Below are 26665 nucleotides of genomic sequence, written 5' to 3'. Positions count from 1 at the left end.
ATGGGCGAAGCGAGGGCGGAGTTAATTGGTGAAGCAGGGTTAGTGGGCGGGGCTAAAGAACGGGGGCGGAGTTAATTGGCGGGGCGGGGTTGGTGGGCGAGGCTAATAAACGGGAGAGGAATTAATTGGTGAAGCAGGGTTAGTGGGCGGGGCTAAACGCACATCGGACTCCGCCCACTCCGAGCGCGCGCGCCCTGGGCCCGGCTCCTTCCCGGCGCCCCCCGCGCGCCCCGCCGCGCACGCGCCCCGCGCCCCGTTTCCGCTTCCGCCCCGACGCGCCGTCACCGTCAGGGGCCGCCGGGCCGGGACCGAAACCGGGAGCGGCGTGAGGGAAAACGGGGCCGGTGAGGAAAACGGGGGCAGCTTCGGAGGGCGTGGAGGGAAACAGGAGGGAGGAGGCGGTGGCGGAGGTGGGCCCGGCCCGCGCGGAGCCGCTCTCCCGGCTGAGGGGGCCGGGCTGGGCCCCGGGGGGAACGGGGGAGGCCAGGCCCTGCGGGACCGGGGCTGGCGGGAGGCCTGTGTCTCCAGCGGGAGGCCTGTGTGTCCGGCGGGACCGATCTCCCTCCCTCCGTCCGTCTGTCCGTCCGTCCGTCTGTCTGTCCGTCCGTATAAGGCCGAACGGGGCGGCGGAACCGCGGGCGGGCGGTGCTCGGGTCGGACACACATCCATTGCTCCTGATGTGAGTTACGGGAAAACACCGTAAAGCCGCCGCTTCTCCCGCAGCTCTCGCTGGAGCTCAGCTCGGGTGGAGCCCGAACTGAGTCTGTGTCAGGACCGAGCCCCATTCCCGGCTCCAGGAGGGACAAACCGTGCCCGGTGTCCGTTCCCACAGCCCCGCCCTGCTGCCGTGGTTCCGTCTCATCCCTAAGGAGATTTTCCCTGCGGCTGTCAGATCCGATTAGAGCCCGGAGCCGGTTAAATGCAGTTCCAGGCACAGACAGCCCTGGCTGGGAGTCCTGCGGGCTGTGAGGGGATGGGAGTGTCAGGGAACAGCCCAGATTTGGGGCTGCACCTTGGGTAAAGAGGGTTTTGCCTTCAGCCACCAGTCTGGGCTGGAGCAAAGCCCTAAAGAGAGAATGGGGAGAGAGATAGAAGAGAGATAAGGGGTAAAAATGGGGTAGGAGCAGGGGAAAAACGTGGGGAGAAAACAGGAGCAAGTGAGGTGAGAGAGAGGAGAGGGGAAGGGCCAAGAGAGCATCTCCTTGTTCCAATCCATTCTATCTCTTTTTGTGTTGAATATTCTGATTTACAGTGACCAACCGGCGTGAGATACAAAACCTACAGACTTTGCACTGCTACATCACCATGTCATTTTATATTCTAAACTCCATAAACTCCTTTCTTATGCCCTTGTCCCCTGATGCCTTTGGCGGGGTGGAAAGGCAACATTCCTGAGTCTTTTGTTTTCCTGTCTTTCGTTTTCCTGTCTTTTCACCCAACACCAGCTCATCCCCGTCTTCCTGCCTGTGATCACATCTCAAATCTGTCTTTCATTCCTATTTCACTCACAGCTTTTACACCTGCAGTATCTCTTACCATAAAAATCACATCCATAAAGCCCTCCCTGTCCCATCTTTCCCCACAGGCTGCCCTCAGCCCCAGCAGGGATGGCTCTGTCCAAGCGGGAGCTGGACGAGCTCAAGCCGTGGATCGAGAAGACGGTCAAGCGCGTCCTGGGCTTCTCGGAGCCCACCGTGGTCACCGCCGCCCTCAACTGCGTGGGGAAGGGCATGGACAAGAAAAAAGCAGCTGGTAAGGTCCAGGGATGGGCTCAGAAAACAGCCCAGACCTCTTCAGGGTGGAGGGGAAGGGGCTCAGGGTGATTCTGTCAGCCCCCTGTGAGGTGAGTATGGGAAAATCCATCAGGGCAGATGCAGCAGGAAGCTGTGTTTGTTCATACATTATAAAATCAGATAAATAAAATCTAATTCCTTATATAAGGAATTGAAAATGGTGATTTAACTAGAGTGGCTTTTTTTTTTTGCTTGTTACAGCCTAGTTTGCTTCTGTGTGCAGTCTAGACTCCCTTAATGCTTTAGTTTAAAGCTCCTGACAACACAATCCACAGATCCCAGAGGCTTCCAAAGCCTCAAAAGGCCCTCCCTGTGTTTGTAGAGTTCAATCACATTTGAATTTAAGTGCTTTACATCTTCCCAGGGATCTCTGTGGGTTCTCAATTCTGCTGCTCACCTCAAGCTCTGCACTGATACGATTTTCCTCTTCTCCAGACCACCTCAAACCTTTCCTGGATGATTCTACCCTGCGATTTGTGGACAAGCTCTTCGAGGCAGTGGAGGAAGGACGGAGCTCCCGACACTCCAAATCCAACAGCGACCGGAACCGGAAACGAGAGCTAAAGGTGATTATCGATTATTGATTATTGATTATTGATTGGCTTTTCCCGTGGTTGGGTGGCCTGGAGGCAGCACTGGTGCTCTGGCACACTCTCCTCTTCCAGAGAGGTACAGCTCGGAACGTTCAAGAGAAACGACTCCTCTCCATGGTGAAGTGTGGGAGCCTTTACCTCGTGGTTCTCTTTCCCACAGCCAAGGTGGAAGCCTGGCTTTGGCTTTGTGTCAGGCTGGTGGAATGAATCCGTGTGGATCCATCTCCTTTCTCCTCGGTGCTGCTCGTGCTTGTGTTTTCATTTGGAGCCTGGGAGAGCTGCTCCCAGTGACTTCCCATCGCTCCCCGTGCCCCGAGGCAGCACGTGGGGGGCTCTGTGGTGGGTTTTCATTCCCTTTCTCCACCCAGAATCAACAATAGGTGGTTTTTGGCAACTCCTGTCCTAGCACAGGATTGATTCCAGCTGGGATTTCCATTGCTCTGGTGTTTATCTCTTGCCTAGGTTGGTGGAAGGCTTGTGCATCCAAAGCTGTTTTCGCTTCTTTTCTTCTCTTGAGGACTTTTTTCACCATCCTGCATTTTTCCCATCACTCTGCCAAGTCTGACAGGCCCTCTCCGTGCTGCTCCTACTCACAATGATTTTCCTTTCACTCTTCCTGAGGTTTCTATTTCATGGCAGTCTGGCTTTCCCCAACACTTGCAGTCAGCACTGACCCTTGGTGAGACAGAACAGCCCCATTCAGGATCTGGATCTCTTTGGGAGTGTTGGGACAAGCTGCCTCCTCCACTCCCTGTTTTCTCCGAGGAAAAGAACTTGTTTTCTTCCCTCTGTGGCAGTGGGAGCCGGGCTGGTCCCCAGGGCTGGGGGAATGTGAGGATTGAGAGGGGCTGGAGGTCCAACTGCTGCCCTGGGGCTGCTCAGGGGCTTGGCAGAGGTGGGGACATTGGCAGTGCCATCCCTTGGTGATGGCAGGAGAGAGGTGACAGCCCCATGGGGAGGCTGCAGAGCAAGTGCTGGCAGAGGGGTCTGGGGGTGCAGCAGGGGACCCTTCCCCAGTGTCTGCCCTGAGCACTGCTGGTGTTCCTGGCTCTTTGTTGAGCCAGAAGTTGGGCTAAGCAGCAACAGCAGAAACTGATCCTTCTTCTTTCTCTTGGCTCCTGGCACGGAGAGAGGTGTTCCTCCTGCCAAATCCTCACTCTTCTCACTGGAATCACATTTCTTGGAATTTCTCCACCACAGCTCTGGGTCTGCCTGGACCCTGCAGGAACACAAAGAGGTCTCTGAGGTGGTTAGGTGCAGAGTGAGTGACCCTGCTCCAGTGCAGGCTGTGGAGAGGAATTTGTCCTGGCACCTGCAGATCCCACAGTTTTGGGCAGTGATGACTCCCAGGGCCACTTGCTTCCCCCTCCTCGGTTCACTCTGGGGTAGGTCATGGCTTGGGAAGGTCAGGAACTGAACGTAAAGTTTCCACACTTTATACTATGGGCAAGTCCTTTCTCTTGAACTTGTAGGTTTTCCAAGAAGTACCTGTGTGGCTGAGGAAGTGTCCTTGTAGGATATGAACCGTTGTAGTGAAGAAGGGATTGCAACTAACGCTCCCAACCGGTGTGTATATTTTCTTTTCAAATAACACCTTGACACACACACTGCAGTCACCCACTGCACCGACAGATCCAGGTTTCCATACACAAAAGACCAGGCACTGACCACGGAATCCACAGCCACAGGTGCTGGGCTGGGCCTGACCAGAGCTCTGTGGAAAATGGAAAATGTTCCGTGCCTTTTGTTTGGTGACCTGACGTTGCTGAAAGCCCATCACAGCGGGGTCACTGCTCCCTGTGCTCTCTGAGCTGTGCTTCTCTGGAGTGGCTCCAGCCTTGGATCTGAGCTGGAGTGGTCTGGGGTGGAGTGTGAGGGAATGCTGCAGGTGCCCAAACCATCCCCAGGTCCAGGGCTGCATCCTCCTTTTGGGAGGACTGCGTGGTAGGACAAGGCAGATTCCTTCACCAAACCTTCCAAGTTGGTGGAAGACGTGGATGTGTTTTTATCCCAGCCAGATGAGCTCTGGGCAGGCTTTTTTCTATCTTTTCATGTCGCTGAGACCTTCAATCTCCTCAGTGCCAGTCCCCCCACTCTGAGCACCCGAGGGGGAGTGGTGGTGGCTGTTAGGCAGGTGCATCCCTGAGGTGTTTCCTGTCCTTCACTCTCTTGCATGGACCTCACTGGTGTTTCTCTGGTGGGGGGCCAGGGCCCAGGCTCAGCACGGGCTCAGTCTGCCCCTGCCACCTCGGAATTCTGCCTTACGGAGCCGGAGCTGAGACACGCTGGTGGTTTCTCATCTCAAATCCTGGTCTGGGAGGGAAACACCCTGTTCTAACCACAGCTTTCTGGTTTTTCTTTCCATTAGGATGTGTTTGGTGACGACTCTGAGGTGTCCAAGGAATCCTCTGGTGTCAAGAAGCGGCGCATCCCACGGTTCGAGGAGGTTGAGGATGAGCCTGAAGTCATTCCAGGCCCACCATCAGAGAGCCCAGGGATGCTGACTAAACTCCAGGTCAGTCTAGCAGGGCTGTGTCCCCACACAGTGTAGAATTTATCCTAATTTGTATCCTAAATGGAAGAACCATATCCCAGTGGCAAAGAAAAACTCTCTGTCTGTTTTCCCACAGATCAAACAGATGATGGAGGCAGCAACCCGGCAGATTGAAGAGAGGAAAAAGCAGCTGAGTTTCATCAGTCCTCCAACACCACAGGTACCTACTGCAGGCAGTGAGCAAATCCTGCACATCCCTGCCCTCTGTTTCAGCTGTGACACATTGGCCTGGCTCTGCTGGAACAGACACAGAACAAAACTTCTCCCTTCTCTGTCAACAGCCCAAAATTTCTTCCTCGTCCCAATCGGAACGTCTCCCCATCGGCAACACGATCCAGCCCTCTCAGGCAGCCACGTTCATGAACGATGCTATTGAGAAGGCCAGGAAAGCTGCAGAGCTGCAGGCTCGGATCCAGGCTCAGCTGGCCCTGAAACCGGGGCTCATTGGCAACGCCAACATGGTGGGCTTGGCCAACCTGCACGCCATGGGCATCGCGCCGCCGTGAGTACCCAAAATCCCAGGCACGGGCTGGCCTGAGCTTTCCCTGGTGCTCTTGGTTCCCCCACAATGGCTTTAATTGCTGCTGAAGGAACAGATTTTTATGTTAAAAGAGGTGAAATGGAGGTTTCCTCCTCCCTTGGCCAGTTGTGCACACAAGGTTGGAATCTCTTGGTGTTACAGATGAACCATGAAATTACGGAAATTGTAGGAATAAACTCAAATTTCCTTTTTGAGTTACTGCTGTTTTCACATTTGAATGAAACATATCTTGTCCTGCCTCCCCCCAGGAAAGTGGAGCTGAAGGATCAGACCAAGCCAACTCCTCTGATCCTGGACGAGCAGGGCAGGACGGTGGATGCCAGCGGGAAGGAGATCGAGCTGACCCACCGCATGCCCACCCTCAAGGCCAACATCCGAGCCGTGAAGAGAGAGCAGTTCAAACAGCAGCTCAAGGAAAAGCCCTCGGAGGACATGGAGTCAAACACGTACTTTGACCCCCGGGTCTCCATCACCCCGGCCCAGCGGCAGAAACGCACCTTTAAGTTCCACGAAAAAGGGAAATTTGAGAAAATCGCCCAGAGGTTGAGGACAAAGGTATCAAGAGCTTTTGTTCTGCTAACTGAGAGTGTGGGTAGGAGGGGGATTCTCCTCTCCTGGGGTGGTGTTGATTCAGAAATTTTCCAGCCAAATCATCTGAAACTTTTCCTTAAAAACCCCAATTCTATTAGGATGGTGTGTGCCCAATTAGCACTTGTGTATATAGAGGGTTTTCTCACCACTTTCTTCACCTGTTGAGAGGCAAAATCTCCTTTTTTGGCAAAACATTAAAGATTCCCAAGAGAACAGATTTCTCTCTGGCTGAGTGATCAACTCGGAAGTGGAGATTTAAAGGAGTTTTGTTAAAATACTCCCAAGTTCTTGGGGAGAAGGGGAGAGAAAAAGTCCAGGGGTGCAGTCCCCAGAGGGAGATCTTCCTTTGGGGATGTTCCATGGTCCTGAAAGGCTCAGGAATAAGAGCAGAGTTTTGGCAGGCTTGGGAGCTTCCCCTCACCATCCTGTGCTGCTTGGTTTCTCTTGCAGTCTGCTGCAGGTTGTTTAAATACCCAGATAAATCAGCAGGTGATACGTGTTCAGCTCTTCACAGAGGTTCTGCTGTTTTAGAATGACCCTTCTGTTCCATTTTCCTTCTCATCTTCAGGCTCAGCTAGAAAAGCTGCAGGCAGAGATCTCCCAGGCTGCCAGGAAAACTGGGATTCACACTTCCACCAAGTTGGCTCTGATCACCCCTAAGAAGGAGCTGAAGGAGGGGGAGATCCCAGAGATCGAGTGGTGGGACTCCTACATCATCCCCAACGGCCTGGATTTGTGAGTATTTCCAGGTGTTGATGGTTCTGCCACAGCAGGAATTCAGGAGCTGCATGTGGGGAAATCCTGCCAGATGTTTGTGCTTGAGCATCAAATTCCACTTCTCATCTTCAAGATCCAGGCACTGGGTTTGCTCCCAAAGTTTCTCTGGGGGCTGTAGTAGGCAGCTGCTGTGGAGTTGGGGGGATATTTCAGCCCAAAGTTGGGGAGGTTTGGTTTTGTTTTCAAGCACGAGCATTCTGCAGAAGTTGTGTTCATGATAAATGTGGAGTCCTGCCTCTGAACCCCAAAATGGGAGAGAGACACCTGTACATTAACACCATGGCACTGTGTGTCTCCTTCAGCCCCTCGAGCTCTGGGTTGGGATTTGTGCACAGATTTGTGCTGGGAATTCTGCCATGATGCCCAACTCTTTCCTTTCTAGAAAAGGCGGGGCGACCTCAAAGAAAGACGAATACTTTGGGATCACAAACCTGGTGGAGCACCCGGCCCAGCTCAGCCCCCCAGGTATGGTCCTTGCTTGGGGGGGTTTGGCTGTTTCAGCAGCCCCAATCCCTCTGCACCAGTGTCCTTCTGGTCCTGGTGGAGCCCTGTGTCCCCCTGGATCCTCCAGGGCACATTCCTGATGGTCTCATTTCCCCGCCAGTGGACAGTGACACGCCGGTGACCCTGGGTGTGTATTTAACAAAGAAAGAGCAGAAGAAATTACGGCGCCAGACACGGCGAGAAGCCCAGAAGGAGCTGCAGGAGAAGGTCAGGCTGGGCCTGATGCCACCACCAGAGCCCAAAGGTGAGTGACAGCTGGGCCTTGGCCTGCCATGGATGTGTTGGGAATGCTGACGGCAGCACAGCCTCGGTGGGATTGCACGGATCTGAAATCCATACAGACAGTGTGTTTTTATGTGTGTGCTGGTGGAAAAAAGCTCCAGTGAGAGCCTCTCCCATTGCCATATCCAATGGGAGCCTTCCCAGCACCTCTTCCATTCCTTTGCAGTGAGGATTTCCAACCTGATGCGGGTGCTGGGCACGGAAGCTGTGCAGGACCCAACAAAGGTGGAAGCTCATGTCCGAGCACAGATGGCCAAGAGACAGAAGTAGGTGGCACCTTGTGCTGTGACATTTTGGGACACTTTTGGATAGGTTTAGTTGTGGTGTTTTGTTTAGGAGCAGTTTTTTCAGCGGTCCCTGTTTGTTTGCAGAGCTCACGAGGAAGCAAACGCAGCAAGGAAGCTCACAGCAGAGCAAAGGAAAGCCAAGAAGGTGAAAAAACTCAAGGAAGACGTTTCACAGGGAGTTCACATAGCTGTGTACAGGTGAGTGAGCTCAGGGAGTTCAGAGACAACTCACAGGTGAGCTCTGTTGCTGGTTGGGGCACAGGGACTGAGATATCCCAGGGCTGGGATATAACAGTTGTGGTTTTCCACAAATATTTGATTTTTTTTTTTTTTATCTTTATCTTTAGGGTCCGAAACTTGAGCAATCCAGCAAAAAAATTCAAAATCGAGGCAAACGCTGGGCAGCTGTACCTCACAGGAGTGGTGGTGCTGCACAAAGATGTCAACGTGGTGGTGGTAGAAGGAGGTGAGGCTTTCTAGGCAGGCTTGGGTTAACCACAGAGCATTCCAGAGCTTGCCTGCAGCAGGAATTGCTATGGAAATTGGTGGCAGGGTTAGGGAAGGACAAGGAAGTAAGGAGGCAATTACAGACTCCCTTAATTACATCATTAACGGGGTTAGCAATGACTGCAGAGTGCAGTAATCCAGTCAGAAAACCTGGATCATTCCACCAGGAAGGGAATCTCTGCCAGCTGCAGGTTAAGAGATTTTCTGAGAACGTTGTTCTTGATTCTTCCACAGGCCCAAAAGCACAGAAGAAATTCAAACGTCTCATGCTGCATCGAATAAAGTGGGACGAGCAGACGTCGAACACGAAGGGAGAGGGTGAGCAATGCTGTGCTGGTGTGTGAGAGCTGGGGAAAGTCCCCTTCCAGCTCCACCTCCAGGGCTAAAATGGGCTTTATTGGTGGGGTTTTTCCAGATGATGACGAGTCCGATGAAGAGTCCGTTAAGAAAACAAACAAATGCTCTCTGGTTTGGGAGGTGAGTCATGGTGGTGGTGGTTCCATAGCAGGGTGGGGCTGAGGTGGGATCCAACTCTCCATCACATCCTTTGAGCCATATCCTGAAAAAACATGTATTCCCACATCCCCTGGAGGTGCTTTTCCTGGCCAGAGGGGTGGGAATTCAGGCGGGAGGACGTCACCCCTCGTGTCCCAATGATTTATTAAAAAACTCTGGATATTGATCTAATAGCAATATCCAACTATGACAGACAAAGACTCTCTAACAGTTTAAAGTTAGAAAGTGTAGGTTTATTTATGTTTATTACGACACCAGACAGGACATTTGGGGCTCCCAAATACACACACACAATTTACAGATGGTCACAGGGTCCTTTATGTACAGGAGTATTGAATACCCAAAACACAAATGCACATTCATAACTCTGGTACATCCCATTCCCTGCTCTGTATGGTAATTAGCCCAAAAATCCATTAAGCATGGGGAGTTTGTTCTTTAAAATGAGTCGGTGGTCTTTTTTATAGGGTGGGGTCCCAAAATGATGAAGTAAGATGGGTCTTCCTCAACTCTGACTTTTTAACCTTTAGTATTACATGACAGCTGAATCCTGTATTTTTCAGGACTGTTTAATTTATGATTGGATTGTATTCATGGGGGTCTATTGATTATTTAGGATGCAAAAGCCTAGTTTGACAGGTTCTATGATTTATCAGTTCCTTCTATGATTTATCAATTCCTTCAGTGATTTATCAGTTCCTTCTGGCTTCTGTTAACAAAAGGGAAGCTCACAAACTCACTACCCAAGTCCCATGTTCTCATCCCAGTCCCACAGTGATCTCTAGCCCCCCAAGCTTTATTTCACTCCCAGCTCTGCCATTTCAGTTCCAGCTCTGCATCTTCCCAACAAACACTGCCAGTCCAAGCTGCTCCAGATTCTCAGGGCGGGAGAATAAATATTGCCACCTCACCTCAGCACTATTTATTTTAACTAATATAATAATTTTCCTAAATCAATGTTTGACCACCCAGGGCACGGCGAAGGACCGCAGCTTCGGCGAGATGAAGTTCAAGCAGTGCCCCACGGAGAACATGGCACGGGAGCATTTCAAGAAGCACAGCGCCGAGCACTACTGGGACCTGGCCCTGAGCGAGTCCGTGCTTGAGTCCACGGACTGAACCCAGCCCCGGTCCCTCTCCTGCCCCTTCACTCCCTCAGCTCCCCTCACTCCCCTCAGCCACCCCCATTAAAGACATATTTTTTAAAACAAATCCGCCGTAGCGTCGTCCCCTGATTTTCTTGCTTTCGAGCGTTTTGAGTCTTTGCAGAGCAGATTTCTCTACGCTGCTTCACGTAAATAATATTGTGTTTTCAGAATTTATCAGTGTGTTTTGCATAGTTGTTTTTCTCTGAGAGAGAATTTGACTGATGGTCATAGTGACCAATGGAGTCAGGAGGTTGTGACCTCCTTGGGCCAATCTGGGCCCTCTGTACAAAATGTATATAATGTATATAATAATCTGGGCCCTCTCTACAAAATGTATATAATGTATATAATAATCTGAGCCCTCTGTACAAAATGTATATAATGTATCTAATAATCTGGGCCCTCTGTATAAAATATATATAATGTATATAATAATCTGGGCCCTCTGTACAAAATGTATATAATGTATATAATAATCTGAGCCCTCTGTACAAAATGTATATAAGTTGTTGGAGTCAGATAATAAGGAGCTTTCCATGTTTAACCCTGCTGTTCTCTGTGAGGGTCCATATCCAACGTGTTGCCCCTCTAAGGGCAGGGGTAACACCATAGTGTGGTTTTTTTTTAGGTAAAAAGGGGCAAAGAACAGCAGGTGCCTCTTTTGAGGGAAGGAACAGGGACCTGTGAGGGGCTCTGGGGGTGCAGACACCACTTTATCTCTTTTCTAAAGACGGAGCCCCCCAAGTTGTGCTGAGGGATGTCCGGGTTGGACACCGGGGAATTTCCCATCCTTGGCTGTGCCCAAAAAACGCCTGAAACCGGCACTAAGCGCTCTGGGCTGGGTGATAAGATCACAGGTTGGACTCGGAAGCATTTTCCAACCTCAGCCATTCCGGTATTTACAATATAAACACGTTTTTATGTCCGCACGGTGCCCGCGCTCTCCGCCCCCCTCAGGGCGGTTGTGAGGGGAGGGGGGGGGGCAGACGGTTGTGAGGGGAGGGGAGGGGGGGGCGTGGCGAACGCGCAGGCGCGGACGGGCGGGAAGGGAAAGGGGGCGTGGCCTGGCGCGCGCATGCGCGTCCCGCCGGTGTGCGGGGAGTCACAAAATGGCGGCGGGGGGGGCCGGGCCGTGAACCGCCTCCGGTACCGGCACCGCCTCCGGTACCGCCGCACCTCCTCCCCCGGCATCACCTCCCCGGGGGGATCACCTCCCTTGTGATCCCTCTCTCCGTGCCGGCACCGCCTATTGGCACCGCCAGCGATTCTCTCTCCCGCCTCTCTCAACCCCTTTAGGCCTTCCCGCGATCCTTTCCCGGGGGCCCGTTCCCGCCGCTCGGTTTTCTCCTCATCCCGGGCTCCGCCGCCCCGTGAGGCGCCGCCCCGCCGTGAGCAGCGCGGGAAGATGGCGGCGGGCGGCGGAGGCGGCGGCCGGGCCTCCTCGTCCTCCTCTTCCTCGGCCGCCGCCGCCTCGTCCGCGGCCGGAGCCTTGGAGGCCTCGCTGGACAGGAAACTGCAGGCGGTCACCAACACCATGGAGTCCATCCAGGGCCTCTCCTCGTGGTGCCTGGAGAACAAGCGGCACCACAGCACCATCGTCTACCACTGGATGAAGTGGCTGCGCCGCTGTGAGTGCGGGGCTGGGGAGAGAGCGGGGTGTGCCGTGAGCGGAGGTTTTGGGGAGGTTTTGGGGTGAGCCCAGCACTGGACACTCGGGGATTGGCCGGTATAGGTGGCTCAGGGTTTGGTTCATCGTCGTAGAAAGGTTTGAGTTGTTGGAAAGGACTTTAAAGCCTTTCCAGTCCCACTCCCTGCCATGGGAAGGGACACTTTCCACTAGATCAGGTTGTTCCCCGCCTGGCCTTGGATATTTCCAGGGGTAGAGCAGCCGCTGTTTCCCTGGGTTACCTGTGCTACCTGTGCCAGGGCCTCGCCACCTTCATGGGGGAGAATTCCTTCCTGACACCTGATCTAAATCTGCCCCTTTTACTTTGAAAACCTTCCCTCTTGTCCCGTGTGCATCACCTTGTCAATCCTTGGAGGGACACAACGTGTTCCTGCAGCTCAGTGGTGGCACCTTTGTCCTCCTGGATCCACAATCTCTCCTAAAGCAGCACTTTGGGGGCTCAAGGATCTGTCTGGGGTGGGCACAGACAGTGCAGGTGCCACCTCTGGGGTCTGCAGTGCCCATCAGGATGTGCCCCTGACCCGGAGGGAGAAGGTTGCTGTGGGCAGGATGCTCAGTGTTATTATCTCTGCTGCTTGTGGGAAGGTTTGACTCTTCTTGTGGAAGTTCAAGGGAGTTTTGCTTGGCAGGGACGTGGAGAGAACATTCCCACCCCAAAGTGTCAACCTGCTGTGTGCAGATTGGAAAACTTGGGAGAGTTTGGGTTTCTCTGTCCAGGAATTACTGCAGAATGCAGGAGATCCTCTTTTCCCCAAAGTTTGATCTGTTTTATCTGGAATTAAGGAGAGGAAGGTGAGAGCCTTGGAGGAGGTACCCCGGCTCCTCCTGCCTTGCTGTCACTGCCACCTCTCCTGGAAATCCTCCTCCCCTGGGCACCCCCTGGCCCTGTGGCCTCATCCCTGGGGCTCTTCCCCTTCTGCTCCAAGCTGGAGAAAATCCAGCCCAGCTCTGTTTGGGATGTGCCAGCTGCTCTGGAGTTCTGGCCTTCTCACAGTTGTCCTGACTCTTCCCGAGGCTCTCAATGCTCTTCCATCACTCCTTTCCCCTTCCCAAGGCTCTCAATGCTCTTCCATCACTCCTTTTCCCTTCCCAAGCTCCTCAAAAGCCACTGAACTGTTCCCACTCTGTTCCTGCCCCAGCTCCCACCTGCTCCTGGCCTGTTGCTCCTGCCCCAAGCCCTTTGCACCATCCTGGAATTCTTGTTGGATTTTTTGGGATTTTTTCAAGGTTTCCCTTCACATCCCTTGTGAGGATCTCACCTCTGCACTTCTCCTTTTATCCAGCTCCCTCCTTAACCATCTTTTTTCCTCCTCAGCCAATCCCTGACAGCAGCTGCCATGCTTTGTTGTTTGGTTACTCCCTGCTTCCATAGTTTTGTGTTTATTTATTTTTTTTCCTGCTTTTTCCTTCATTGTACCCTTCATCCTCTGCCCCAAGGACCCCACAGTTGTCAGTCAGGCTGTGGGGAATCTCTGTCCCAGCCAGAGGAGCTCAGTGCTGGTGCCACAGGTGGCTCTGGGTTCTTTTCTGAAGTGTTTAAATGTTTTTAACTCCAAATCTCCCCCAAACACATCAAACCTGCTGGCTCTGGGTTCCTTTCTAAGTGTTTAAATGTTTTTAACTCCAAATCTCCCACAAAAACATCAAACCTGCTCTTGGTAAAGGGGAATGTGGTGGGGTTGGGCCGCCTGGGGCACAGAATTGTGTCCTTTCAGGAAAAACAGAGGTGCTGGTATTTGACATGTTGCTCTTGGTTTGGCATTTTGATTCCAAGCCATGCTGGTCACGGCCAGAGCTTCCAGGGATGTTCCTGCAGGGATTTTCTTCTGCATTTTCACCTTTGGGAAGTTCCTGATGGGAATTGGGGTGTCCCTGCAGGAGGGTTTGCTCAGAGTGTTTGAGTTAAACATGACCAGTCTGGAGGCTCTGAAATGGCATTTTTGTGGGTGCCTGGTTTGGGCTGGGGTGGGCTCAGCTCTGCAGTTTCCCATTTCCCCACATTTCCTCACTGGTTTATCTGAGAGGAGCCCACTGGATACAGCCTGTTGCATCTTGGACCCAGAGAAAGTTGATTTTTTTTTGTGGATTATACCCTTGCTATGGATCTTCCCTCCTGCATGGCGTGGGTGTATCTTGGTTTGTAACTCGTGGCTCTAACTTTGCTCTGGGCTCTGCTCTGTATTGTCACCATCACGCTGGAGCCCCACTCCACATTTCTTTCTGCTGTGTAGATGCTGAATCGTTTCAATCAAAGCTTTATAGTTCTTTGAAATCTATTTTAGGTTATTAAGATTTGGAATCGTTGCTCTCTGCTGGTGAAATATCTCTGGGATGGGGGGAACATCAGAAGCAGAATTGGCACTTGAGCTCTGGGTTTTACAGAAGCTCCATTGCAGTGGGACGATGATCTGAGAGATTATCCAGGCTGGAGTTTTGGGGAAAGCTGGCTGCAGCTGAATTCCCAGCCCTCCACTCTGTGCTCCAGAAAACCCACCTCAACCTGCCCTGTCAGCACCTTCAGGGCACAGGTTGTGTGTGAGCAACAGGTTCTGGTCAGAAATCCTTCGGCTGGCTGAGTCTGTGCTGGAAAAGCTCATCCTGGGGTGTGGGAGATGGAGCTGAGAGGCCAGAGGAGCAGGGGCAGGGGTAAAAGTGGGAGATGGAACTCTGAGTGGCCAGAGGAGCAGGGTCAGGGATAAAAGTTGTTCTGGGATGTGGGAGATGGAACTCTGAGAGGTGGCAGTGCCAGAGGAGCAGGATCAGGGATAAAAGCTCATCCTGGGATGTGGGAGATAGATCTGAGAGGCCAGAGGAGCAGAGTCAGGGATAAAATCTCGTTCTGGGATGTGGGAGATGGAACTTTGAGAGGTGGCAGTGCCAGAGGAGCAGGGTCAGGGATAAAAAAGCTTGTTCTGGGATGTGGGAAATGGAATTCTGAGAGGCCAGAGGAGCAGGGTCAGGGATAAAAGCTCACTCTGGGATGTGAGAGCTGGGGTTTTGAGAGGTGGCAGAGGCCAGAGGAGCAGGGTCAGGGATAGAAGCTCATCCTGGGATGTGAGAGCTGGGGTTCTGAGAGGCCAGAGGAGCAGGGTCAGGGATAAAACCTTGTTCTGGGATATGGGAACTGGGGCTCTGAGAGGTGACAGTGCCAGAGGAGCAGGGGCAGGGATAAAAGCTCACTCTGGGATATGAGACCTGGGGCTCCATGCAGGGTGGAGGTGAGTAGCTGCTGGCAGTGACCCCTGCCTTGCCTCTCAGCCCTTTGCTGTGTGTCCTGGGGCAGGGACAGTGTGGGGACAGGACTTCAGGAGCAGAGACTTCCCAAGGGCTCTGTCCCCGTGCCCTTCCCTGCCCCAGCCTGGAGTGATGCTCGAGGGCTCAGTGCCAGGAGAGCTGTTGCTGCTGGCAGGGGCTCAGGGAGGCTTAAGGACATCAACCCACGAGGATTTGAGGACCCAGAGCTAAGCCTTGTCTTGTGTCCTCAGCTCTGCTTCCACTCAGAGGAGGATCTCCTGTTCAGGATCTTCCTTTTGAGCTCGTGTTGACTTGTGAGCTCACCCTGATGCTGGGTGGGATGTTTGTGCTGGGAGTTTCTTCAGGCTGTGAGTGAGGGGTGAGCTCTCACCCAGGGCTCTGGACCAGGCTGAGCTTCCTGAGAGAAATCCTGGAGACCATGAGAGCTGAAAAGGTGCAGCCATGCTGTGAGAAGTGGCTTTACCAATGTAAATTTTCAACTTCCAACTGGAAAATGAAGCAGGATAGAGACTTGAGGGATCTGTAGATAAAAGCTCATTCTGGTTACAGACAGGGGTGACACAGGGAGGTGAGAGGTGACAACACGGGGGCGTGTGAGGTAACACCATCCCTTGGCATTGTTCCTCTGGTTTAATCCTTGGGAATGTCCTTTAGGGAAGTGAAGGAGCTCGTTACCTTCATTAGCATGTGGATGAGCTTCCCAAGTTTACCTGCTCCAAGGGAAGGGGTTTGTTTGATGAAGTAAATCACTTTGGAGCTTTTGAACATGAGGAGGGTCAGAAGAGCAAGTCTGAAAATCGTTTGTAGATGGAAGATGTTCCTCTCTAGTCCCCAGGGTTTGCCTGCTGGACCTTGGAAACTCTGAAACTTTACTGAAAACAGCACTGAAATATCGGGATCAAAGGTGTGGCTGTTGTGGTACTTCTGTCTGCTGCTGACTGTAAATTTTCTTTTGTCCTCAGCTGCTTTTCCTCATCGGCTGAACCTTTTCTACTTGGCCAATGATGTCATACAGAACTGCAAGAGGAAAAATGCCATTGTCTTTCGGGACACCTTCGCAGAGGTGCTTCCTGAGGCTGCTTCGTTAGTGAAGTGAGTAATTAACTAACAGGCTGTTGGGGGGGCTGAGTGTCTCAAAAAAGGGGGAATTTTTCTTCTGACATCTCTAGAACTCTCTAGAATCATCAGCAGAACTTGAAGGATTCTGTTGGAACAGCAGAGTGGGCCGGAGCAGGCATGAGCTGGGGTTTAATTTGCACGGGGAGGTGGTTTGGGTCAAATTATCCTGTGGAACAAGAGAAGCCTCACACCAGTGTCCTGCAGTCAGGGAGTAAAGAATTCTTCTCTTCCAGGGATCCATCAGTTTCCAAATCCATCGAAAGAATCTTCAAAATCTGGGAGGACAGAAACGTGTACCCCGAGGAAACCATTTTGGCACTGAAAGAAGCACTGAGTAAGTTACTCCCCCTTTGCATTTCTCACCTTACAATAAACCGCCACGTGAGCTCGCTCAAGTTGTAGAAATAGTCTGGGGTCACTGAGGGGAGTGAGGAGCATTTGCACCTGGCACAGGCTGTAAGGTAGCCAGGTGTGGGGACGTGAGCAGTGCTGGATTCTCCTGCTTTACCTCTTTTGTACCTTTCCTAAGGCAGCTGTGAGTTCTTTCACGTGAGCTGGAGCTGCTCCAGCTGAGAGCAAACAGAACTGAAATGGTCCTGCACGTCCTGACCAGGGTGCTCTGGCTGTTCCTCCCAAGTCCTATTCAGTGACATGCTGGTTTAACTGATTTATTTGTGGGGTAGGAAGAAGCAGAAGCAAAGCTGGAGGGTGAAGAGTCCTCGAGTCCTTAGAGAAGAAACACGTGGAGTTCGGTTAAAACCAGGAATTAGCAGTGAAGGAAATCAGGTTTTGGCTTTACTCACATCACGAAGAGCTGAAGGTGTTCAGGAGGTTCTCAGGTGTGGTCTGAAGGGTCGTGGCCATCACAGCAGGAGGAATGTGGTGTCTTGGGTCGGGCTGTGGCACGAGGACAGGCATGAGCTGGGTGTTGCATGCTGAGAAGTGACTTTTGTGCTTTTTGCTCTGAAATTGCTCATTTCTGCACCTCGGAAACAGGTCTGTGAGGTTTCAGGTAAATCAGGTATCGTGGCTGCTTTCCCAACGGGCAGCACTTGTCTGTTCCATGCTGATTCCTTTTTACAGCCTCCCTAAAGAGTCTCATTTTTTAGATTTCTTGTATTTTCCCTTTTTACTGTGATTTTTTTTTTTTTTTTGAACTGCCTTAGTGTAAGGGCAAACAGAAACTTGATTTAAAAATGGTAGACCACCCCCAGGTTGCTGCATTCCTGAGTAAACTGAGGTTCTCTTGGGCATCCAGCAGCTCCTTCCTCTAAGGAAGTTGGTCGAGGTATTTTAAAACAAATTTCTGTTCACTCTTTCACCGTGCAACTGTACGGCACCAAAAAAAAAAACCAGATTTTGACAGGAATCCCATAATGCCAGACTGCCAAAAATGAAATGTTTTCCAGGTACCACTTTCAAAACTCAGAAGCAGCTGAAAGAGTCTCTGAACAAACCGAATAAGCCGTGGAAGAAATCACAAAGTAAGGAACCACTGTGAACTCTGTGCACTCATGCAGAAATTGGCTGCTCGAGGAGCAGAAGGGCTGAGCCCAGTGTGAGCTGAGCCTGCAGGCTCAGAAGGGCCCCAAGATGTGCACACCAATGAGATGTTGGTAGAAAAAACAACTTTGTAAAGAAAAGAAGTGAGGCAAAAAAAAAAAAAAAAAAGATAGGAGAGCAGAGGTTGTGGACAGGAAAGGAAAGAGCTGGTGGAACCTCTTGGAAACTGCTCCTAGACTGGTGAGAGATGGAGAGAAGACAGAGAGAAGCAGGAGATGGACATTATTCCCTTCATGCTCAGGAAAACTCCTGCCCCAGCAGGATGGGCTGGGAGGAGGAACCAGGAGCTGGGAGTTCAGGGACAGGATGTGACAGTCCAGCAGTCCAGAACCCAGACCAGCAGGAGAGAATTTATTATAACAGAGTGACCTTAATGATCTCATTTTTGCACCAACACCCCGAGTGGTCCCCACAGAGGTGGTGAGATGTCAGGTGTGATGTGTGGGACACCAGGTGTGACCATGGGACATCAGGTGTGATGTGTGGGACATCAGGTATGACCAAGGGACATCAGGTGTGATGTGTGGGACGTCAGGTGTGACCAAGGGACAATCAGGTGTGACCATGGGACATCAGGTATGATGTGTGACACGTGAGACATCAGGTGTATGAGTGACACAGGGTGACATCAGAAGGTTAAAAGTCTCAAGGAGTGTTTATTACTGGGCTTAACACCAGAAGCTGCTTTCCCAGGCAGAACTGGGCTGCATCCAGCATGGATGGAGGGTTTAGTGCTTTGCTTCTCATCAGCTCATTTCTTCTTTCCTGTTTTCTCCTGTTTTGTCCAGAATCTGATGGATTCAGTCTCTTGCCAGCAGGACTCGTCCCCCCCACCCTGTAACCAGGTGTGACAGTTGTTAAGGCTCTGGTCAGACCTAGGAAATGCCCACAGGAAACCTGGGCTCCATGTCAGCTCCAGCTCTGGCACTTTGGGAATAACATTCCCGTCCTTGTAGAGAGGTGTGACTCCTTGGAGAAGGCTCTTAGATCAAACCATTGCAGGGACTTGTCTTGCTGAGGAGAAGGTGTGCCCAGGAAATGTTCAGAGCATGTTAAAAAGCAGCAATGTCACTCGTTGAGCTCCAGTCCAGGCTGTGTGTGTCCCTGTCCCCATGAGCTGCCAGGAGCCCGGAGCACTGAGGGACACGTGCATGGAGGGGAGGATGTGATGGGTAACACACAAAGTTATCTTAAAAATATCTTTTTTATTCAGCTGCCTTTTGTGACTTTCCATCAGGATGTGGTTCCTTAATTTCTTCACAATTTTCCTTTCTCCCCCCACAGCCTCCACCAACCCAAAAGCTGCTCTGAAGTCCAAGATTGTTGCCGAATTCCGAGTAAGTCTGTGAGTGGGAGTGACCCATGGCACTGACCCCCACATGGGGGGTGTGAATGGGGGGTGACCCCAGACCCAAGAGCCACCTGTGACATGGAGATTGTGACACCCATGGGGCCAACATGGGCAGGGCCTGGGCAGGCTCAGGACATCTTTGTGAAGAGGATTTTGGAGTGGCTGAAGAGCTGGTTACAAGAAATTGGTCTAAATTTAGTCCCCTAACAGAGTGGGACATGTTCATGAAACGCACAGGCACCTGTAGAGTGAAATGGGGAGTAAATAAAAAACACCTGTCTCTGCTCTTAACCAGGAGATTTGTGAAATTGCAGCTCCTGCCTGAGCCCAAGTTTGTTCATTGTGAGATTTGAGGTTAAAAATCCTGGGATCCACATGGTTTTTGGGTTAGCTCTTACTTGGAAGCAATTTGAACAGAGAGGAGACAGGGCATCTGTTCCCTGCAATGTGATAAGGAGGTTTTTTTCCTGTTTGCTTTTTTCCAGCCCCAGTCCCTCATCGATGAGCTGCTGCTGTACAAACGCTCAGAAGATCAGATAGAGCTGAAGGAGAAGCAGCTTTCCACTATGAGGGTGGACGTCTGCAGCACTGAGACACTCAAGTGCTTGAAAGGTAAAACCCCGAGGGCACCGAAGGTGTTGTGGGAGCTCCTCAGTTCTGTCAAGATGAGAAATGCCAGAATTTGTATCTGGAAAATGCCGGAATTTCAGAGCGGGGTTAAGAACCAGCAGTCAGGAGGGAAAAGTCTTGTTTAATTTGAATTTCTGTGGAAACTGTCAGGTGCAGAGCTCAGATCAAGCAAATAACTGTCTGAAAAGCAACACTCTGCCAGCAACCAGCAACCAGGCCTCCTCCTTGCCAGATCCCAGTGGATCACCAGGCTGGTCTGGGAGTGTGCCAGCTTTCACTGTCCCAATATCCCATTTCCATCGTGTTCCATCTCCCTGCAGATAAAACAGGAGGGAAGAAGTTCTCCAAGGAGTTTGAAGAAGCAAGTTCAAAGCTGGAGGAGTTTGTCAATGGCTTGGACAAGCAGGTGAAGAACGGCCCCTCGCTCACCGAGGCGCTGGAGAACGCCGGGATATTCTACGAGGCACAGTACAAGGAAGTCAAGGTGGTGGCAAATGTAAGTGTGCCTTTTCTGGATCCTCCACAGCTGGAACAGCATCTGCCTGTGTTCACTGGGCTGGAAAATGCTTCATCTCTCTATTCCCAAATTATAAAGTTTGTGGGATTGGTGTAAGGGTGGTTTTCAAAGAGAGCAGAATGGAGACTTTGGGCAAGATAAGGATATGGTCTCAAGATCCAGCAGTTGGAAGCTCAATTTGTGTGTGTTGCTGGAATGTTGGATTCCCCTCTGGATTCTTAAACAGGGCAAAATTACAGTTAGTGTGACAAATCCTGAATTCTGGAAACTTGGGATTTATTTGAGATCTAGATGAGCAAAAAAGGACAGTAATAAAATATAATAAAAACAACCAACACCCTCCAGACCCTACCAAAAGCCCCAAATGGGCAGAACACATTTCTTAAAATAAATGGAGGGTTATGAAAATTGTTCTGAGTCGGTGCAAAAAGGTTTTATCCTCCCCAGTTTTGTGTGAGTCCCGTGGAAAAGTCAAGTTCTCAAGTGCAGGGATTTGGAATTGGTTTTATCAGACTTGTGTGTTGCTTCCTTAAGGAAGTGACTGAGGCACGAAAGATCCAGTGTCCTTCCTTCCTTCCTTCCTTAGGCCTATAAAACATTTGCCAACCGAGTGAGCAATCTGAAGAAAAAGCTGGACCAGCTGAAAGCAACTCTTCCCGACCCCGAGGAGTCTCCTGTCCCTTCTCCCAGCATGGATGCTCCATCTCCAACGGGCTCTGAGTCCCCTTTTCAGGGCATGGGGGAGGAGAACAGCACCCGGTCTCCGGCAGCCGGAGGCCGTAAGATGGTTTCTCCAGAGCCTGCCACAGATAACCGGGATGTGGAAGACATGGAGCTCTCGGATGTGGAGGATGATACGTCTAAAATCATTGGTATGTCGTTGTCCTGTGGGAATTACAGGACAAACCAGTGTTTTCCAGCTTCATTGGGGATGTGGAGGAGGCACAAAGCCTGTGCTGGGTTTGTGGGGCTGTTGGGTTTGAATCTCCTGGTGGGGAAGTCCCAGTTCAGCTGTGATAATATCCATGTCCCAAATCACTTACCCAAGATGCTGTGGGAATAAGAACTGATGTTCCCTGAGGTTTTTTCAGGGATTGAGTGACCTTTCTGCTCTTGTTCCCCCCCTTTCCATTGCAGTGGAGGAGAGGAAGGACAAACAGGCTGCTCCAGCCCCCACCAAGACAGAGAGTGTCCCCAAAGTGGTGCCACCAGCTGCTGCAGCTGCCACAGCCTCGGGGACAGTGGCAACACCAGCCCCAGCCCCTCCAACCCCCCCAGCTCCAAAGGTGGTGAGCACAGCTCCCATCTCCCTGGCACCGACACTCGCCTTACCCAACCTGGCCAACGTGGACCTGGCCAAGATCAGCTCCATCCTGAGCAGTTTGACATCGGTGATGAAGAGCACAGGTGAGTGCTGAGCCGTGGGTCGTGGGCACTAACAGAGCTGGGTGATCATTTAAAGCTTTAATTGTCTCAAAATAAACACGAGTGAGTTACTGCTCTCAGAGGTCTGGCTCATGGTGTCACTTCCTGAGCCTCTCCTTGCTTGTGCTCCCTTGTGCCTGTGTGGGAGAGCTGAGTCAAAAGCACCTGCGTTGCCAGAGCAGCACAGGTGAGCGGTGTCTGCTCCTGCCCCAGGTGTGAGTCCTGCCTCGAGACCTTCACCAGGGACCCCGACCAGCCCCACGGCGCTCACCAGTGGCCTGAAGACTCCTGTCCTGGGAACTGCCTCTGCTCCTTCGAATCCATTAGCAAATATTCTCTCCAAAGTCGAGATAACTCCGGAAAGCATTTTGTCGGCTCTCTCCAAAACCCAGACTCAGACAGCGCCAGCTCTGCAAGGTGGGTGTTGGAGGAGGGCTGGCAGGTGTCTGAGGGGCAGTGGCAGGGCGGAAACGTGCTGCTCTGCTTGTCCCAAAGTGAGAACACAGGAAGGAAAACTCCATTGGAATGTTTTACGTCTCTGGCACGTGTGGATGTGCTTCTCAGGTAGCACAGGTGTCACGGACCAGTGAGATCTGTCACCTCCCTGTACTTCCTGCTTGTGCTGTGGCCAAAGTGCACGTATCTGGAACATTCCCTGAACAGGACAGGAGACCGAGAGGTCTCTGTGTTTTTCTATGTGCAGAAAGAGGTTCTGCTCCCACTCTGGCCCCTTGCCAGGGTCACCTGGCCAGCAGGGCAGGGTTTTCTCAGTCCTGGCTCCAGACCAGGATGAGTTCTCACCCACCTGACTCAATGGTGTAATTTATATTTGTAGATCAATCCAAGTCTCTGGCAGAAGGTTGCACTTCACTGGGTGCCAATGTCAGTGCAGCAAAATCCAGTCCCCTTCATGGATGGAGACTGGGTGGGGTTTAAAAGGTGTCTGTAGTGCAAACATGGGAATCTTTCCCATGGCAGTGGCTTGGGGTGGTTTGCCTCTGCCCTCAGTGCCTGATGCAGCAGTTCTGTTTTCCAGGGCTGTCGTCCTTGCTGCAGAGCGTGGCTGGAAACACAGTTCAGTCAGGAGAACCTGCCTCACAGAGCACCTCGGCATCGCCAGCCAACACAACCGTGCCCTGCATGAAGGGGAGGAATGTTCCTTCCAATCCACAGTCCTTTATAGCCAAAAGCTTTGGTTATTCTCCAAACTCGACCACCGCAGAGGTTTCCTCCACTTCGGTCAATAAGGCTCCCGTTGGACATACCCCAGCACTGTCAAGCTCTGGTTTTAAGCCACCAACTAATTCCCTGGGATTTTCCAGTTCCCACCCCACCAGTCCTTCCTCCCTTTTGCCAACAGAAACCTCACTGGGTCAATCCTCCGAAATTTCAAAAGCCAAGCTGGAGTCGGAACCCCCTTCTCCCAGCTTGGAGATGAAGATACACAATTTCCTGAAGGGAAATCCTGGCTTCAGCGGCCTGAACTTGAATATTCCCATCCTCAGCAGCTTGGGGTCCAGCATGGCACCGGAGAGTCACAGCTCTGACTTCCAGCGTGGCCCCACCAGCACTTCCATGGACAATGTGGACGGGACCCCCGTGCGTGACGAGCGCAGCGGGACTCCCACCCAGGACGAGATGATGGACAAGCCAACGTCGAGCAACGTCGACACGATCTCCCTGCTGTCAAAAATCATGAGCCCCGGTTCTTCGACTCCCAGCAGTACCAGGTCGCCTCTGCAGGGCCGGGATGATGGATATTCACAAGAACTTCCCAGTTCTGTGCACGGCTACCGGCCCTTCAGCCTCGGCAGAGAGTCCCCGGCCAGCCTGTACAAGCCGCCTGCAGACAGCAGGGAGATGCCCTCCTCCTTGATGGACTCCTCCCAGGAGAAGTTTTACCCAGATACATCTTTCCAAGAAGACGAGGATTACCGTGACTTCGACTACTCCGGGCCGCCGCCCTCGGCCATGCTGAACCTGGAGAAAAAGCCGGTCAAGTCTATCCTGAAATCGAGTAAACTCCCAGATTCTGCCGAGTACCAGCCGGTGCTGTCCAGCTACGGGCAGCGGTCGCAGGAGTTTGGAGTGAAGCCATCCTTCCCCCCGGCCATGAGGTCTATCCTGGATCAGAGCGAGAGCTGCGACCCTCTGGCTTCATCCCCAGGGATGTTTGGGAGCTACGGCCGCAGGGGGAAGGATTCAGCCTCGGATGGATCCCCATCACCCAGCAAGAACGACGTGTTCTTCACGCCAGACTCCAACCACAGCACCCTGCCCAAACCCGGCCTCTCACAGAAGCAATACCCGGACTCGCCCCACGCGCTTCCCCACCGCTCTCTCTTCTCTCCCCAGAACGCCCTCCCCAGCCCCGCCAGCCGAGCGCCCCCGGCGGGCGGGGACAAACCCATGGCTTCCTCCATCTCCGCCACCTCCACCATCGAGTTCAAGAACATGCTTAAAAACGCCTCCCGCAAGCCCTCCGAGGAGAAGCATTTTGGGCAGATTCCCAAAAGCAGCTCTAGTGAGGTTGGGGGCTTATCCGGGGCTGTGAAAGGCGAGCCGCAGCCTCCAGAGGAGCACTACCGCATCGAGACCCGCGTCTCCTCCTCCTGCCTGGACCTGCCCGACAGCACCGAAGAGAAGGGGGCTCCCATCGAGACGCTGGGCTACCACAACGCCTCGAGCCGGGGCATGTCGGGGGAGCCCATCCAGACCGTGGAGTCCATCCGGGTGCTGGGCAAGGGCAGCCGAGGCCACGGGCGCGAGGGCAGCCGGGCGGGCTGGTTCGAGCTGAGCAGCGGTGGCAGCGCCTTCGACAACGGGCCCTCGGGCTCCTCGGAGCTCCCCGGCCTGGGCGGATTCCCCGCGCCCTACAAGGAGCACGTGCCGCCCTTCGCGGAGAGCGTCAACAACTTCCGAACAAACAACTTCAGCTCTGCCTTCGAGCACCACCTGCCGCCGCCGCCCATCGCGCCGCCTCCCCTGGAGCACGGGAACCCCTTCCCACGGGACCCCGTGGGGCCGCCCGCCGTGCCCCCTCCCGCTCCCGCCAAGGACCACGGCGGCCTCTTCCCGAGGGATCACTCGGTGCCTCCCCGCATGCCGTCGGTGGATCACGCCAACCCTTTCTCCAAGGAAACGCCCGCGCCTCTGCCGCTGCCCCACGGCGTCCCCCCTCCTCCTTCGGTGGAGCACGCGGGGGTCCCGTTCCCCACGCCCCCACCGCCCCCGGTGCCCGGGGAACACGCCGGGGTCCCTTTCCCCGCTCAGCCGCCGCCGCCAGCCGGGGATCACGGCGGGGTCCCCTTCCCCGCGCCGCCCCCCCTGGAGCACGGCGCCTTCCCCAAGGAGCACGGTACGATGCAAGGGACGCTGAAGGAGCACTTCGTGGGGGCTCAGCCGCGAGACCCCCTGCCCCGCTCGCGAGACCCCACGGGGCCCCTGCCCCGGGAGCAGTTGGGGGCCGGGCGCGGGTTGGGCCCCCCGGCCCACCGGGACCCCGGGGGCCGCGGCTCCGTCCTGCTCCGCACGCCCCGCGCCGAGTTCCGCCCGCGGGAGCCCTTCGGCGGCAGAGACCCCTTCCAGAGCCTGAAGCGGCCGCGGCCGCCCTTCGGAAGAGGGGGTGCCCCTTTCTTCACCCCTAAACGTCCCTTCTTTCCTCCCCGGTACTGAAGCAGCTGCCGAGCTCCCGGGGCGCTGCTCTTTCCTTTTTTTTTTTTTCCTTCTTTTTTTTTTCTTTTTTTTTTTTTCATTTTTTTTCTTTTCCCCCCTCAAGACCCCTGTAACCTTCTCCTAAATTAAATGTTCTGTACTTTTTTGGTTGGTTCTACCCCCCCCCCCACCCCAGCATTGGGTGAGACGAGAAAACAAGACACAAAATGTTTTAACGAGAAGAAGCCACGTTGCTGTTAAATAAAACCTTCAGTAGTAGTTGAAAAAGTTAAAAAAAAAATTAAAAAAAAAAAAAAAGGAATAACTCTGAAAGCTTCGAGAGGAGCGCTGAGTGGTGTTGGGGTGTTGGTTTCCAGCCGATCCCCAAATTGCTGCTGCAGGGAGGGGAGACCCCCCCCTCATCCTCCCGTCTGCCAAAAGCACCAAAACAAGGCAAAAAAAGGGTCGAGGAACCCACCCAAACCCACCTTGGAGCTCCATGGGACGTGGGACTCTGGCAGCAAGAAGGCCCAAGCCTGTCCCCCCTGCTTGAGAAGACTGTCGGTTGGGTTTGGGTTAATTTGGGGATCTTTGGATTTTTTGTTTTGTTTTGTTTTGTTTTTCCCCCGGGATCACTGTTGACTTTCTACATGTGTGTGTATATAGCAATCACTTTTTAATTCCCTCTGGGATCGTTCACCACACGCAGCTGGAGCCCGGCGGGGGCTCTGAGGGGTCCCCCCGCCACCCCCAGGGCCGCCCCCGCGGCTTTTGTATGAAGTTGGGATTTTACTTGATTTATTTTAATTAATTTTTTTTTTTTTTTTGGTTTTGGTTGGTTTTTAGTTGCCTCCATCGTTACCTGTTTGATACCGGTGTGGGCTTCAGGATCTGCATAAAAAGTACGAAACCAGCCCTTGGCGGGTCCGTTCTTTATCGCGCGCGCTCCGGACACCCCCTGGTTTAGGGGTCACCCCCGGTCCTGGGGACACCCCCCTGGTCTTGGGGACACCCCCGGTCTTGGGGACACCCCCGGTCTTGGGGACACCCCCGGTCTTGGGGCCACCCCTGGTCCTGGGGACATCCCGGTGTTGGGGTCACCCCGGTCTTGGGGACAACCCCCGGTCTTGGGGACACCCCCCGGTCCTGGGGACAACCCAGGTTTTGAGGTCACCCCCCAGTCTTGGGGTCACCCTGGTCCTGGGGACACTCCAGCCACGCCCCCCCGGGCCCAGCCCCCGCTCCCTGCAGGTTCCTCCCCCCACCCCCTGAATGGTTCCGTCCCATCCGCGGCTCCCGCTGAGCGGGCGAGTCCAAGGCGGCTCCCGCAGGGGGAGGCGGGGTTGGAGGGGCGCGGGGTGATCCCGCCC

At 53.2% G+C, this 26665-nt stretch overlaps 2 protein-coding genes across 3 annotated transcripts; both read left to right on the top strand.

The window, feature by feature from the left end:
* The first annotated feature begins 274 nt into the window (after window positions 1-274).
* PRPF3 (pre-mRNA processing factor 3) lies at window positions 275-10145 on the top strand. The gene is made up of 16 exons (XM_083878770.1): window positions 275-344; window positions 1587-1753; window positions 2230-2360; window positions 4756-4902; window positions 5018-5101; window positions 5223-5443; window positions 5731-6037; window positions 6642-6808; window positions 7233-7315; window positions 7455-7598; window positions 7803-7902; window positions 8008-8121; window positions 8271-8389; window positions 8665-8748; window positions 8846-8907; window positions 9919-10145. Exons 2-16 carry the CDS (start codon window positions 1609-1611, stop codon window positions 10063-10065), a joined length of 2055 nt encoding a protein of 684 aa, XP_083734896.1. The 5' UTR covers window positions 275-344; window positions 1587-1608; the 3' UTR covers window positions 10066-10145.
* Window positions 10146-11499: 1354 nt separating this feature from the next.
* On the top strand, window positions 11500-26340 carry RPRD2 (regulation of nuclear pre-mRNA domain containing 2; the record flags this gene model as incomplete). Of its 2 annotated transcripts, XM_083879028.1 has the most annotated exons (11): window positions 11500-11722; window positions 15999-16128; window positions 16389-16489; window positions 17565-17639; window positions 19003-19055; window positions 19555-19681; window positions 20020-20195; window positions 20803-21088; window positions 21354-21623; window positions 21855-22058; window positions 22678-26340. In XM_083879028.1, the coding sequence occupies 11 exons, from the start codon at window positions 11500-11502 to the stop codon at window positions 25314-25316; spliced, it is 4284 nt and encodes a 1427-aa protein (XP_083735154.1). In that variant the 3' UTR covers window positions 25317-26340. The 2 variants fall into 2 exon arrangements, with proteins under 2 accessions (XP_083735154.1, XP_083735155.1); XM_083879029.1 differs by lacking the exon at window positions 17565-17639.
* Window positions 26341-26665: the final 325 nt, after the last annotated feature.

Source organism: Zosterops lateralis (assembly GCF_965231275.1).
Source record: "Zosterops lateralis genome assembly, chromosome: 27".
Lineage (NCBI taxonomy): Eukaryota > Metazoa > Chordata > Aves > Passeriformes > Zosteropidae > Zosterops > Zosterops lateralis.
Note: the sequence above shows the minus strand (reverse complement) of the source record. Positions and strands in the feature narration are given on the sequence as shown.

What these genes read in the sequence shown, in the direction of transcription:
- PRPF3 (XM_083878770.1), top strand. Translation starts at nt 1,609, where the DNA reads ATGGCTCTGTCCAAGCGGGAGCTGGACGAGCTCAAGCCGTGGATCGAG. An exon ending in GGATGCTGACTAAACTCCAG is followed by an intron (nt 4,903 to 5,017) that starts GTCAGTCTAGCA and finishes GTTTTCCCACAG; the next exon opens with ATCAAACAGATGATGGAGGC. An exon ending in GGCCCAGCTCAGCCCCCCAG is followed by an intron (nt 7,316 to 7,454) that starts GTATGGTCCTTG and finishes TTTCCCCGCCAG; the next exon opens with TGGACAGTGACACGCCGGTG.